The sequence below is a fragment of the Trichosurus vulpecula genome, chromosome 3 (genome assembly GCF_011100635.1).
Source record: "Trichosurus vulpecula isolate mTriVul1 chromosome 3, mTriVul1.pri, whole genome shotgun sequence".
Lineage (NCBI taxonomy): Eukaryota > Metazoa > Chordata > Mammalia > Diprotodontia > Phalangeridae > Trichosurus > Trichosurus vulpecula.
In genome coordinates, this window is record NC_050575.1 from 383,113,341 (window position 1) to 383,128,622 (window position 15,282).

The 15,282-nt window shown below is 39.5% G+C and overlaps 1 protein-coding gene across 1 annotated transcript in view; it reads left to right on the forward strand.

The window, feature by feature from the left end:
* The window catches only part of LOC118842891 (hepatocyte nuclear factor 4-beta-like), a gene marked incomplete at its 5' end in the record, with an annotated part of 55,011 nt that overhangs the window by 25,169 nt on the left and 14,560 nt on the right, over positions 1-15,282 (forward strand). Inside the window, 2 exon segments of the mRNA XM_036750196.1 lie at positions 6,526-6,681; positions 14,653-14,740. Of these exon segments, the coding sequence (XP_036606091.1) occupies positions 6,526-6,681; positions 14,653-14,740 (244 nt within the window).

Genomic DNA, 15,282 nt, shown 5'->3' on the forward strand with positions numbered 1-15,282 from the left:
TTGAGGACAACTTTGTTCTCCCCCCTCCTACCACCAGCTCATCCAATTATTCCCTTCTCCACCCTAAATGTCCCAAATTCTTCCACCCAGTTCTCAATATGCCATGGCATCCTGGCTGTGTTCCTTTTTTGGGTGGTCCCCAGCTTTTCAACATCCTTCCTAAAATGCAAAGTCCAAAACAAAACCTAATACCCCAGAAGTGGTCTGAACAGGTAAGTGTACACTGAGACGGTCCTCTCTAAGTCTGAACACTATGACAAGAATTCTTAATCTGAGTCTCAAATCCCATTGGCCATCTGATGAAGCTAATGGACCCCCCTCTCAGAATAAGGTTTTAAACGCATAGGGTAAAGCAGAGAGAATGACATAGGGAAACAATTATACTGAAATACAATATTAAAATATTTTTTAGAAGTTCCTGACTCCAGTGAATCTTTGCTTTACACTTTGATCCATGTAAAAATGCCAACCCTCCCTGAAAGGCAACCCAGCCTCATCTGTTTTCAGCCCCTTATGCCTCACTGTGAATGAAGACACTAAGAACAGGTTTCCATGGTGGGGAAGTGGTATGAGGGTGCTTCTGACCAGTCTTTTAGAAGGATGTCGAGTCCAGATGCAGTAACCCCCAATAAAATGTTCTGTGTTTGTTGTAGCAGCTACTGCAGTCCTCTGAATCATCCACTCCATCCCCACTCATCCACTGCTGAATGTTCTTAGAGAATATCACGCAGCCATGGTGATTGAACGTACAACAAATAAGTTACCTAATTTCAACTGGGCCCTCACCACTGCACAGCAATCTTTTGTTATTCCTTGCTTGGTTCTCTATCCCATTCTCCACAGTGGCTATTCTAAATATCCTCCTCTCTCGTCACATCTCCTAAACCATTCCCCCTCTCTTCCTTTCAGGAAAGGATGCCACATTCTACTTTACTGAGGAAATAAAGGGCAGGGCATCTGTCAGTTCTGAACTCCCTCTTCTCTTCCAATTCCATCCCTCAAAATGCTTCTTCATTATTCAGGCTCTTTTCTTTACTCTAGGCTCTGATAAAGATAGGAGTCTTCTCTTTGCTAAGGCTAATTCCTCAACTTGTTCCTTTGACTCCATCCTTTCCTGTTGCCTCTAGGAACTTACCGTTTCCATCATTCCCTTTTTCATTCATCTTTAATCTTTCTTTAGTTATTGGATCCTTCCCTGTCACCCACCAAAAAATTCTCAGGTTGCCCTCATCCTAAAAATTTAATTTAAAATTTTTTAAAACTCACTTGGCATTTCCATTCCCTCAAGCTATGATCCTATATCTCTTCTCCTTGTCTTAGTCAAACTTCCAAGAAAAATTGTCTATACTTTTCTTACCTCCCATTCACTCCCCAATCCCTTGCAGTCTGGCTTCTTGCCCAACAACTCAACTGAAACCTCTCTCTCCTATGTTACCATTATCTGCTACCTACTTTAGACCTTTCCTTGGTCCTCATCTTTGTCAGCTTCTCTGAGGTTTTTGACACTCTTGATTATACCCTCCTCCTGGACACTCTCTCCTCCCTTGGCTTCCCATAGTTCTCCTCCTTACCTATCTGACCATTCTTTATTAGTCTCCTTTGCTGTATCATTATCATCCTCTTGCCCAGTAAAGGTGGGCATCCCCAAGGTTCTTTCCTCTTTGATTCTATGCAATCCCTTTTGGCAATCTTATCAACTCAAATGGACTCAGCTATCTCTATGCAGATGACTCCCATGTCTATAGCTCCAGCCTTCATCTTTTTCCCAAATTCTAGTCCCACAGCCTGCTAGACATCTTGCTTGGATACGTCCCCCAAGGCATCTCAAACCCATCCTGTCCAAAACAGAACTCATTGTATTTCCCTTCAAAATCCAAAATTTGAAATTTCTGCTAATGGCACCACTATCCTTCCAATTGCTGAGGTTCACAACCTTGGGGTCATCCTCAACTCTTCGTTCTTCCTCAACCGCCAATCAGGTGCCAAATCTGGTCAATCCTACATTTGCAACAATCCTCTACTCACACAGCCTCTTAATTCAGATGGCCCTTTCACTTCCAACCTAATTCAAGCCTCCATCATCCTTCTCTTGAACCACTGAAGTAGTTTCCAATTGCCTTCTCTGCCTCCAGTGTCTTCCACCTCCAATTCATCCTGTTCTTGTTGTTGTCCAGTCATTTCAGTGATAACTTCAAAATTTCATGACTCTGTTTGGGGTTTTATTGGCAGATATATTGGAGTGGTTTGCCATTTCCTTCATTTTATAGATGAAAAAACTGAGACAAACAGGGTTAAGTGACTTGCCCAGGGCTAGACAGCTCATTAAGTTTCTGAGGCCAGATTTGAACTCATGAAGATGAGTCTTCCAGACTTCAAGTTTGGCACTCTATCCACTATGGCACCACCTGGCTGCCCTAACTCGTCCTATACATAACTGTTAAATCTGCCTTCCACATAACCACCTTTACTGGTGTATTTCATGTTACATCCTGGATGTGTACATGGATGTGTACATATCCATTTACATATTGATCATCACAATAAAACTGACTACTAGTTATATCCCACATACGACTTTCCCCTTCCAAGCTTCATATCTTGATGTTTGATGTCTGGAATGCACATTCCCCTCTCAGATTCCTTAGCTTTCTTCAAAGAACCATTCCTGAGCCCCCTCCTATAGCAGGCCTTTCCTGATCTTCCCGGTTATTGGCATACTCTCCCTTTTGAAACTCCTTTGTATTTACTAATTTGTATATATGTTATATCTCCATCCCTCATCCCAACCCCAGAAGAGTCTAAGCTCTTTGAAGGCAGGAACTAATTCATTTCTGTCTTTGTATCCTCAGTGCCTAGAATAATGCCTGGTCTACAGTAAGCACTGACTAAACATTTGTTGGGTTGATTTGAATTGACATATAGCTCCAGCCAATAGGATGAGGTCTAAACACCAGAGTCAGGCTTTCAATTCAGTTCAGTGAGCATTCACCAAGTGCCCGCAGAATGTATGCAGGGATCTCCTGAAATAGAAAGGTTTAGATAAGGTCCTTACCCTGCCCAGTCTAGTGGGGGGCCATGACATACACATAGACAACTGACATACAAAAAAGTGTGCAATTGCCTGAAAGAAGTGTAATTGCTAACATCTTTAGTCAGAGCCCTCTACCATTCTTTGGATCCATTTTGCAATGATAAAAACTCACATCTCTAGAGCATTTTAAAATTTACAAAATTCTTTCCAACTCTTAGGTGGGGGAGCTAGACCAAGTATTATCTATCTCTATATATACTATTATATTATTATATACTATATTATGTAAATAGTATGTATGTAATATATTATAGTATGTATAGTATGTAATATATTATAAATATCCCTATTTATACTACTATACTTTTATACTATCCCTGTTTTACAGATGAGGAAACTGAGGCCCAGAGAAGTAGAATGACTTGCCCAGGGTCATAAGGTAGTAGGTGTCAGGACTGTGTTCTTATGCAGACACTGACCCAGCCCTCTTTTTGCTCCATCATACTATGGCCTTCTCTTTCTGTAATCAGATCCCCCTCATTCCAGGTACCATGTCCTGGCTCCCAGCTGCCCTGAACCCTAGAGTATGGTATTCCAATTGACTCAGCCCAAGTGCCAAGTGGTTCAAATATTACTCTCTATATCCTGATTACCCACAAAAATTTCCATTCCCTCAGGGCCCTACCCTCAGGTAGAGAAGAGCAATAAATTTCCTCATATCTGATGGTAAATAGCTAATAACACATTTATTTACTGAGTGGCATTTACTGCTGAAATGGGCATCTTTGGGAGATAAACACCCAAAGGAATGACTCTCTAATGTTGAATTTTAGTCAGTGTGGTGGAATCATCATTCTGTGGATCCCCAAGAGAGAGTTCCTCACCCTATACATCACACACATAACACCTGGTCCACCAATAGGTAAGGTCCATCCAAGGAATTCCAGGCCCAGGTTCAGGAAATGGGTGACAGCCTCATAATGAAGCAGTTGGTAGATTACCATCAGCATGATTTAAAGGAAGGTGTATTGGATTCAGAATCAAGAGACATTGAAGTTTGAATCCTAGTTCTAAAACTCTCTGCAAAGGTTCTAAGACAACTCCAAAAGGCTCATGATGGAAAATGCCATCCACATCCAGAGAAGGAATTATGGAGTCTGAACGCAGATCGAAGCAGACTGTTTGCTCTCTTTTTTTTTTTGTTTTGTTTTGTTTCTTCTTTCTCATGGTTCCCTCCATTGGTTCTAATGCTTCTTTACAACATGACCAATGTGAAAACATGTTTAATATGAATGTCTATGTAGAGCCTATATCAGATTGCAGACCATCTTGGGGAGGAGGAAGGGGAGGAAGGGGGAGAAAATTTAAAACTCAAAAGCTTGTGGAACTGAATGTTGAAAACTAAAAATTATTTTTTTTAAAAAGAGGGAAGAAAAAACTCTGTGCAACCCTGGGCACATTATTTCATTTTTAGAACCTCAGTTTTCCCCTTATGTAATACGGGAATAAAATGCCACTTGCTATAACAGTGAGGTACTGAGAGGCAAGCATTTTGTGAGCCTTAAATGGTCATTACTTTACTTTTTTGTCTAGTTCCTTTTGGTGCCATCCAGAAGTTGAAGGTTCGCTAGGGTGTACAGCTCTGGGTGGCTAGGTACACCAAATGTGTACACAAAATATAGAGAGAGTCACAAGGACCCTGTATGACAATTGTGCCTTGTCAACACCAACAAATTGCTTCTTTGGCAGCGAGGGGATAGAGGCCTAAGCTCGTTCCCATTCCCCCTTGTTTTACAGGAAGACCACAAGTTGATCTGGGAGGTCTGCCTGCGGGTTGAGGGGGGCTTGGCTCTGTTCGGCTCGTACGGCTTCCCCAGAGCACAGAGTGGCCAGGCTGCTAACCACAAATGAATGGCCTTTCAGAGCTCTTTCAAGTAGTAATTGTCTGCTTGTGTTACATGGTCTCTGGTCTTCCAGCCAAAGATTGGACACACATACAGAGACAGAGTGACACAGAGAGAGAGAGAGAGGGATAGAGACAGAAACACAGAGACAGACACACACAGAGGGGCAGAGATGCAAAGAGACACACAGAGAAACAGAGTAGACACCCGGAGAGACAGAGAGAGAGAGAGAGACAGACAGAGAGAGAGAGAGAGAGAGAGAGAGAGACAGAGAGAGAGACAGAGAGAGACAGAGAGAGAGAAGGATAAATATAGAAAGAGAGAGACACAGAAAGATACAGAGAAAGAGACACAAAAAGAAATAGAATAGACACCCAGAAAGACACAGAGAAACAGAGAGAGATAGAGACAGACACAGAGAGATACAGAGAAAGAGACACAAAAAGAAACAGAATAGACACCCAGAAAGACACAGAGAAACAGAGATAGAGACAGAGACACAGAGAGATATGGAGGAAGAGATACACAGAGAAACAGAGTAGACACCCAGAGAGACACAGAGAAACAGAGAGGGATAGAGACAGAGACACAGAAACAGAGGGACAGAGATACAGAGAAACACAAAAAGAAACAGAGTAGACACTCACAGTAGACACAGAATAGAGGAAGCCCAAGAACCAATAGAACATGTTTTTTTAATGCACTTGAGTCATTCAATCCAGCTCCCACATTTTACAGAATAAGAGACTGAGTCTCGGAGAGAAGCAGAGACTTAGCCAAAAGCAATGTAAGAAACTAGAATTCAGGTCTCCTAACTCCCAGTTCAGCACTTTCTCTCTTGCCCCAACTGGTCTTTTCCCACCGTTGCTGTGCCTTGGTCCTGGACCCGATACTGATACAGAGAATGTTCGTGTGTCCTTCTCCGGCACTACCTGTATAACTTTTAGCAAATCATTTGGTCTTTCTTGGCCTCAGATTCCTCATCTGTGAAATGGGAGGGATGAGACTAAATGATCTTTGAAGTCTTTTCCAGTTCTCCATTTATGGGCTAGGAGTCGTTAAACTTTGATATCTGAGGCATAAATGTAATAGAAACAATATTTCTAGCAAGTAACTATTTCTCTCAAGCCTGAAGGATGGTGTGTGTGTGGGGAAGGGAGGGGAAGCCTCAGTTTCCCCATAGGTAAAAGGGGAGGGTTGGCCCAGTCAAGGGGTTCTTAAGCTTTGGTTTTGTCATGGCCCAGCTCTGGCAGTCTAGGGAAGCCTGAGGATCCCTCTCAGAATTACGTCTTTAATGCATAAAATTAAAACACTCAAGATTGCAAAGGAAACCACTCAGATACAAGTGTCAAAATGTTTAAAAACAAACAAAAAAAACAAACCAAGATCATGGACCCTAGTTAAGAATCCCTGAACTAGATAATCTCTAAGGTTCCATCTTGGCCATCTGATAATGGTTTCATTGTATATTTTCATTTAAAATCAAAACTCTCCCTCGTCTTGCTGGTACAGGGACTTTGCTAGCTTTAAGCGCCCTCTTCAGGACAGAGGGCTCAATGACAGCCTTTGCCTTTCTGCTTTGCCTCGCAGCACTCCTCCATAAACCCCACGAATGGGACCGATGTGGCCACGAAAAAAGTGGCCACCATCAGCGACGTGTGTGAGTCCATGAAGCAGCAGCTGTTGATCCTGGTGGAATGGGCCAAATACATCCCAGTGTTCTGGGAGCTCCCGCTGGATGACCAGGTAGTAGCAATAAGGATGTTAATTCGATATGATTTCATACACCTCACCTCACCCGAGCGCCGTTACATCCCCGGGACATCAGTTGGGCAGGGGTCAGAAAGGCAAAGTTCTATAGCTTCAGTTTCCCCATCTGTAAAATGGGAATTACCTCTCAGGGTTGTTGTGAGGATCAAACAAGATAATATTTGTAAAGTGCCTGGTATACAGGAGGTGCTTAATAAATATTTGTTCCTTCCCCTGAAATCACAGACAGCCTTGTGCAGAACTCCAGGCCCAGGCTAGAGATGAAAACTGAGTGGAAAGACAGTTACCTGTTAACACTTAGACCTCAGTTTAACATTCCCCAAGTACCCTAATCCTAGGCCCTACACAAAAAAAAAAAAAAAAACAAAAAAAAAAAAAAAACAAAAAAAAAACAGCTCAAAAAAATGGAGCAACTAGGTGACACAGAGGACAGTGTGCCCGGCCTGGAGTCAGGGAGACTCATCTTCCTGAGTTCAAATCCAGCCTCAGACACTTACTAGTTGTGTGACCATGGGCAAGTCGCTTCACCCTGTTTGCCTCAGTTTCTTCATCTGTAAAATTAGCTGGAGAAGAATATGGCAAACCACTCCAGTATCTTTGCCAAGAAAACCCCAAATGGGGTCATAAAGAGTCAGACATGACTGAAATGACTAAACAACAACATAGAAAAAATAAGGAATCGGTGATGATGTCTGTTCCTATTATAGCTAACAGAAAAAGGGACGGAGGCTTATAATAAAAAGGTTGAACAAAGGAAGGGCATTACCAAAATAAAAATAAAAATAAAAAGAACACAGAGATTGATGAAGTAGGAGAAATGAGTAAACAGTTGCAAAAAGAAGTGGTACAAGAAGGAAAAAGTCTAGAAAAATCCCTGAAGGGCAAAGTTCTCTGATAAATTTTTCCAGACCACCAGAAAGGACAATGCAGCAATGGTAAGAAGCTCTAGAATGGTGGAGAAGACCAAGAGAAGAATTAAACAAAAAAAAAGGGTGAAATTAGTACAGTAACTAGAAGTCTCATGTTAATAAAAACAAGCAAGAGAATTGAAAACTTAGAAGAGATGATGGAGAAAAAATTCCCTTAATAATGGATTCTATTACAGATTTTCAATATGAAAAACATAGAGATAGAAGAAAAATTAACTGAAAAAAATGAAAAGGAGACAAAATTAGAACATATGAAAACTCTACAAGCCATGGAAACTGTGTAAGATGGGATGGGAAGAAATAATGTTGGAATTGAAGGTGTCCCAGACCAGAGGTGTCAAATTGTGGCCCTCAAAACTCAGACCAGATTAAAATGTAATTAGGGAATTAAAAAAATTAAAATACAATATAACATAATGTTAATTTTCTAAGTCAACATGTAGCCTCTAGGGATCTGTTTCTATTTCAGTTTGACACCACTATCCCAGACAACAAATACAATGATATTAAAAGCATGAATATCATAGATAAGAAAATAATTCAGGAAAATCTCCCAGAAGTAATGGTAAAATTATTTTTAAAAAAGTAATGGAAGGAAGGCAAATTTTAAATCATTTGTATACAGAGGGCATCACCCACAGAGAAAAATCCAAAGTTGAACTCTTCAAGAAATGTCATGGCCAATCTTGAGCAAAGGGCATGGTGAGAAGGATAGGTAAGTAGGTAACAGACATTTCTTGAGCATTTACTATGTGCCGGGTACTGTTCTAAGACCTAGATATACAGATGAAAACAAAAAGAAAGATAGTCCCTGCCCTCCAGTTGTTGTATTCTAATAAGCAAAAAGTAGGCAGATGGCAAGAAGCCTTATAGCTAGGCCCTGGTGGCCAGGTAGCCTGACGGGAATATGCAGGAGCAAGAGGCTAGATGTAAGAATAAAAACTTCTTGAGGATAAGAGCTATTTTTCATGTTTTTCTTTCTATCTCCAAGGTCTAGCATAGTGCCTTGCAAATAGATGCTTAATAAATATTTGAATTAAATTAAAAAATAAAATATCAATCAACATAAACTTCAGTAGTTTAGAATGAGGTCAAATCGAGAATTGGCTAGGTTGGAGGGCAGAAATCTGCTTTAGGACACAGGGACCAGATTAGTGTAAGCAAACCAAACCACAGAAACTAAGTGCTCATTTTAAAGGGGCCCTTGGGGTGGAGCAATTGACATAAAATAACTTAATGGACAAAAACACAAACATAACAATTATAACTCTAAACAGGGATGGATTAAACGTCCCCAGAAGAAAAGAAGGTGATTGGAAAAATGGCAACAACAACACAAAGTAAACTCTTGAATACAAAAAAAAACGCATTTAAAACATCCATACCACTACAAAATTAAAGTGTCTGGGCAAAATCTATCATCCTTCAAGGCAACTCCAAACAGGAAGAAATTGCAGTCATAGACAATTCAAAAGATAAGGCAATAAAAAAAGAGAGAGGGGTGGATAATATCAAGAGAGCTAAGCAAGGAAACTACATTTTGCTTGAAGGCACCACAGACAATGAAATATTAGTATTAAATAGATATTCAACAATATTGTTAGATTTTTGATGTTTTGATTGGTTTGGGTGATGCTTTTTCTCTTCTTCCTCTTTTTCTATTAAAGAAAATCTGTCTCATAAAGGATAGCTGTCTGATGGGGTTGGAGAGACTTACAGAGGGAAATTTAGGTGATGTAAAAACAAAAGATAATTTTAATACATGCAACAAATGGCATAGCTTGTAAAATTTTAAAGTAAAACCTAGTTGAATCGCAAAAAGGCATTGATGGCAACATCATAATTGCAGGAGACTTTAATATTCCTTTTCTGAACTGGATAAGTCTAACAAAAAGTTTAAGAAAAACACAAGAGATGAACAGACCTTTTGAGACCTTTAGTTATTTGTGAATTAGCACATTAAAGAACATAATATTTATTAGAATCAGAGGGTAACTTTACAAAAATTGATGACGTGTTAAGGCATAAAGAAATAAAAAATAAATATAAAAGGTTAGTGATAATAAATATATACTTTTCAAATAAAAAAGTATAATAAAATTATACTTAATAAAGAAAAAATAGACTAAGTAATAGCATATTAAATAATGAATGGGTCAAAGAATAAAACATTGAAACAATAGTTATTCTAAAGAGAATGATAACAAGATATTATACCAAAATTTATGGGATGTCCATAAATGGGTTGCAAAGCAGTCTTTAGAGAAAATTTAAAAATATTTATATTAGTAAAATGGAAAATTGGAGGAATGAGGAGGCACCTTTAAGAAAATGGAAAACAAAATAAACCAAAAATATGTATAAAGAAGAAATCTCAAAAATTAGAGGAGATTAGAAAAATGAAGAATAAAAAGATCATGAAAGGGATATATAAAACAAACTATTTTGTTCTTCAAAACCAATAATTATGTTTAAATATTAATTTGATTTAAAAAAACAAAGTTAACGAAATAAAAGATAAACCAGATAAACTCACAATGAGAAGAGAGGAAATTAAAAATGACTATCAGAAACTACTCTGTACAATTATGTGCCAGAAAAGTGAACTTAAAGGACAAAATGGACGAACATCCACAAAAATAAAAATCTTCTCAAACTAACAGAACAAGAGCAAGAGATCTTAACCCAATCTCACAATATCAGGGAGGGAAAAAAAAGTTGGTTCAGTTGGATTTACAGTAGAATTCTATCAAACATTTTAAAAGCAGTAAATAGTTATGCTACAAAAATTGTGCTCAATAATTGAGAAAGAAGGCATTCTATCAAACTTCTTTTATGGAACAAATATGGTCCTGATAGCCAACCCAGCTAAGCGGCCCAGTAGATAGTGCCAGTGAAGTCAGGAAGACCTGAGCTCAAATCCAGCCTTAGACATGTCCTAGCTGTGTGACCCTGGGCAAGTCACTTCACCCTGTTTGCCTCAGTTTCCTCATCTGAAAATGAGCTGGAGAAGAAAATGGCAAACCAGTTCAGGATCTTTGCCAAGAAAACCCCAGTGGGGTCACAAAGAGTCAGACACAACTGAAACAACTCAACAACAAAAACTTCATTTCCAGTTCTTCGATAGCATGAAAAGTGCTATAATATATAAACGGGATATTTCTTCCTACCTTTGGCTTCCTTGGAGCATATACTAAGCTGTGGGACCTCTAGGTCAAAAGATATAGACTAAAAGCTAAAAGTTGCTTTCCAGAATGGTCTGACCAATTCACAGCTCCATCACTAATGTATTAATATGTTTGGCTTCCTGAAGCCCCTCCAACACTGATAATTTCTATCTCATGTCATCTTTGCCAACCTCTCATAGTAATACAAGAGAGAAATTAAAGGTATAAATATCAATAGGGAGAAGATAAAAGTACCCCTATTTGCAAATGCCTGATCATTTATCAATCAATTAACAAGCATTTTTTTGTTTGTTTTTTTTTAAAAACTTTAATTTTAGTTTACAACATTCGGTTCTACATAATTTTGAGTTCCAGATTTTCTTCCCTCCCTCCCCCCTCCCTCCCCCAGATGGCATGGAATCCCATATAGTTTCCATGTATAACTTCACATCGAATTAATTTACACACTAGTCAAGTTATCTAGAAGAACTGTGATCAATGAAATGAATCATGCGAAAGAAGAAACAGGACCAAAAAATAAACCCCAAAGACAAAAACAAAAGAGAGAAAAGGAAAAAAAAGGGGGGAGGCTAGCATGAAGTGTGCCTCAATATGCATTCATACTTCATAGTTCTTTCTCTGGATGTAGATAGCATTCTCCATCATGAATCCTTTGGAGTTGTCTTTGTACCTTGTGTTGCTGAGAAGAGTGAAGTCTGTCAGGGTTGGTCCTCACAGAATCCATACATCCGTGGTTGTGTATAATGTTCACCTGGCTCTGCTCCGCTCACTCAGCATTATGTCGTGTAGGTTTTTCCAGGTTGTTATGAAGTCTGTATCATCCCCATTTCTTATAGCACATAGTATTCCATTACCTTCATATACCACAACTTTAACAAGCATTTATTAAGTGCCTAGTATGCATATGGCAGGTATTACAGAGAAAAATTTAAGTAAAAACTATACCCTACTTTTGAGGAACTTATATTTTAATTGAGATAATAAATACATATGTGCATGTATATAAATACATATGCATAAATAGGATGAATATAAAGAGACTAAATATAGGGTAGTTAGGGAGGGAGGGAACTAACAATTGGGGGGATTAGGAAAGGCATCATATAGATGGTGTCAATAAACTTTTATTAATCACCTACTATGTGTAAGGCACCATACTAAGCACTGGGGATACAAAAAGGGGTAAAAGTCAGTCCCTGCCCTCAAGGAGCTTAATGTCTAATGGAACAGACAATATGCAAACAACTATGTATGGACAAGCTATATACAGGATAAATGGGAAATTAGCAACAAAGGGAAAGCACTAGAATTAAGAGAGATGGGGAAAAGCTTCAATGAAAGGTGGGATTTTACCTGAATTCTTGAAGAAAGCCAGGGAAGCCTCCAGGAGGAGAAGGAGATGAAGAGGGAGAGCATTCCAGGCAATGAGGACAGTTAGAGAAAATACCTGGAGCAGAGAGATGGAGTGTCTACTTTGAGAAAAAAACAAGAAAACCAGTGTCACTAGATTTCATAGTACATGGGGTGGGGGTGGGGATGGAAAGGAGGTGAAGCGTATGTGTGTGTGTACATATGTATATGTACATGTGTGTGTACGTGTGTGTGTGTGTGTGTGTGTGTGTGTATAATGCGTAACAAGATCAGAAAGGGGTGAGGGGGAAGCATCTTATGAAGTACCTGAACAACAAATAGTATTTTATATTTGATCATAGGAGCCACTGGAGTTTATTGAGTAGGGGGTAAAATGGTCAGACTTGCTTTAGGAAGATGTTTGATAGCTGAGTGGCAGGGAGATGCCAGTAAGCTACTGCACCATAGGTGAGGTGATGGGAGCCTGCACCAGGGCGGAGGCAATATCAGAACAGAGAAGGGTTGGATGCAAATAGTGAAACTGACATTGTAGATCAGTTGGAGATGAGGAAGGAGTGCATTCCTGATATGGGGAACAGCTAGTGTAACGGTGTGGAGATGGGAAATGTGACAAACAGAAAGAAGCTCCGAAAACCCCATAGAATCAGTAAAGAAACAAACCAAGATGATCACCAGCTTCAGCAAAGAAGCAGAATATTAAATGAGTCTATAAAAAACCCAGAATTTCCATTCACTACCAACAAAACCCAGGAGAAAATGATAAAAAGAGATATAACATTTGAAACAACTCCATAAAATATCTGAATTGAAACTACTGAGACACATACAGGAGTTATAGAAATTCAAATAGAAATCATTCTTTACAGCAATAAAGAAAGACAAATAAGTCATTGTTTGTGGTTGGGCTGAATCAATATAATAAAAATGACAATATTATTTGAATTAGTTTACAGGCTCAGCGCTACGCCAATTAAAATTCTAAGGAGTTATTTCCTAGAACTAAACTAAATAACAAATTTCATGGGGAAAGTGGAAATAAAAGGTGTTGAATTTCAAGAGAAATAATGGAAAAGTATCAATTAAGGAGAATAATTAATAATAATAATACAACTAACATGTATGTAGCTCTTACTATGGACCAGGAACTGTGCTAAGCACTTTACAATATTTTCTCATTTGACTTTCACAACAACCCTTAGAGGTAGGGGCTATTATCACCCCCATTTTACAGATGAGAAAACTGAGGCAAACAGATGAAATAATTTGCCAGAATTGCACAGCCAGTAAGCGTCTGATGTCAAATTTGAACTCAGGTCTTCCTTGCTCCAGACCTGATGCTCGCCACCTAGCTGCCAAGAGAAGACTTGTATGAACTGACATACAACAGAGAAAATAGAACCAAGAGAATAATGTCTATAATATGTAATATTATGCCGCATAAATAACGCACAATGTCTATAATAATGTTAACAAAAACCAACAGGAATATGCTACCAAACTCAAATTTAGTTGAGGCAAGTCAACAAGCATTTAGTAGGTGCTTACTGTATGTCAATACTGTGCTAAGCCTGAGTTACTCTTAAGTATTCACTTTCACCGTTCTATCTTGGTCCGAGAGCAAAGATGATGAAACACATTTCCCTCCTGCCCTCCAAAAAGAGAGAGAATCTGACAGATGTACAGGGTTTGCCAGTGCTATTTAGATAGGACTCCTTTTCCTTGGGTCTTAGATTCTTTCCACTTTTCTTTAGAAGGTTGAATGTGGGTGGAGGAGGAGAGGTGATAGTGGGAAATGATTATAACATTGAAAACAAAAGACAAAAATAAAACTCTTCTTTTTTAGAAGCTAAAAAGAATACTAAGGGCAGCTAGATGGCACAGCGAATACAGCACCGGCCCTGGAGTCAGGAGGACTTGAGTTCAAATCTGGTCTCAGACACTTGACAATTACTAGCTGTGTGACCTTGGGCAAGTCACTTAACCCCAATTGCCTTACTTTTACCCCCTCAAAAAAAAAAAGAATACAGTACAAGAATCCTTGCGTTCTGGTCCTAGCCCTACCCTGAACTAGTGTGACCTTAAACAAGCTGGGTCCCCTGTCTAAGTTTCGGTTTTTCACCTGTAAAATGAAAGGGCTGAACTGGACGGTCTCATTCCAACTCCAAAGGAATCTTTGGCTTTCTAGCTAAAGGAGAGGCGGCATGATTCAGAAGAGAGGAAAACAAAGGGGAAAAGCACCCTGGCTTCTAGTCCTGCTTCTGCCTAGACCTGTAGGAAAATGAAGAAGTTACCTTTCTCTGGGCCTTGGATTCCTGTAAATGGGAGCAAGTTAATTAACATTCTAAGACTGATTAAGGAGTTCAGATCTGACTGAATCAATGCACTTAGTTCTTTGATCTGGAGATTGGCCTAAATCTCAAAGGTAACCAATTCTTTTCTCTCTCATGTGTGACATGCAGGTGGCATTATTAAGAGCCCATGCTGGAGAACACCTTCTTCTTGGAGTTGCCAAACGATCTATTCCCTACACAGATTTCCTGCTTTTAGGTAAAAAGAATAACATTTCAAGTTTCCCTCCTCTTACTCTGCTCCAGCTTCCATCTTAAGTCCTTTATTGGCCTTGAGCCGCACCACCACCTCCAGTACTGAAAAGAGGGTTAATTAGTCTGGCCAGGGATCTGTGGTTAGGAGGATCCAGTAGATAAGGCCAGTGATATGGTTAGGAGTAGCCAGGCTGGTGTTATGGTCTGGAATAGCCAGTAGGTAAGACCAGTTTTATAGTCTGGAGTAGCTAGGACAAACTATGTGGAGGAGAGATAGGACCTAGCCTGGGCCTTGATGGATGGGGGTGGGCGGGAGGCGGGGGGAGGCATTTCAATTGAAAGAAAAAAGGGAATAAGGTATTTCTGGTGGATGAGATAACCAAAGATTCAAAGGCAGATGTGACTAGAGGGGTGTGCATGAGTGTGTGCGCGTGTGCATGTATGTGTGTGTGTGTGTGTGTGTGTGTGTGTAGGTAGGTAGTAGGAGTCACAGAATCCCACAATTTTAGACTTGGAAGGGAACACAGTCCAACCCACACCCCAAAT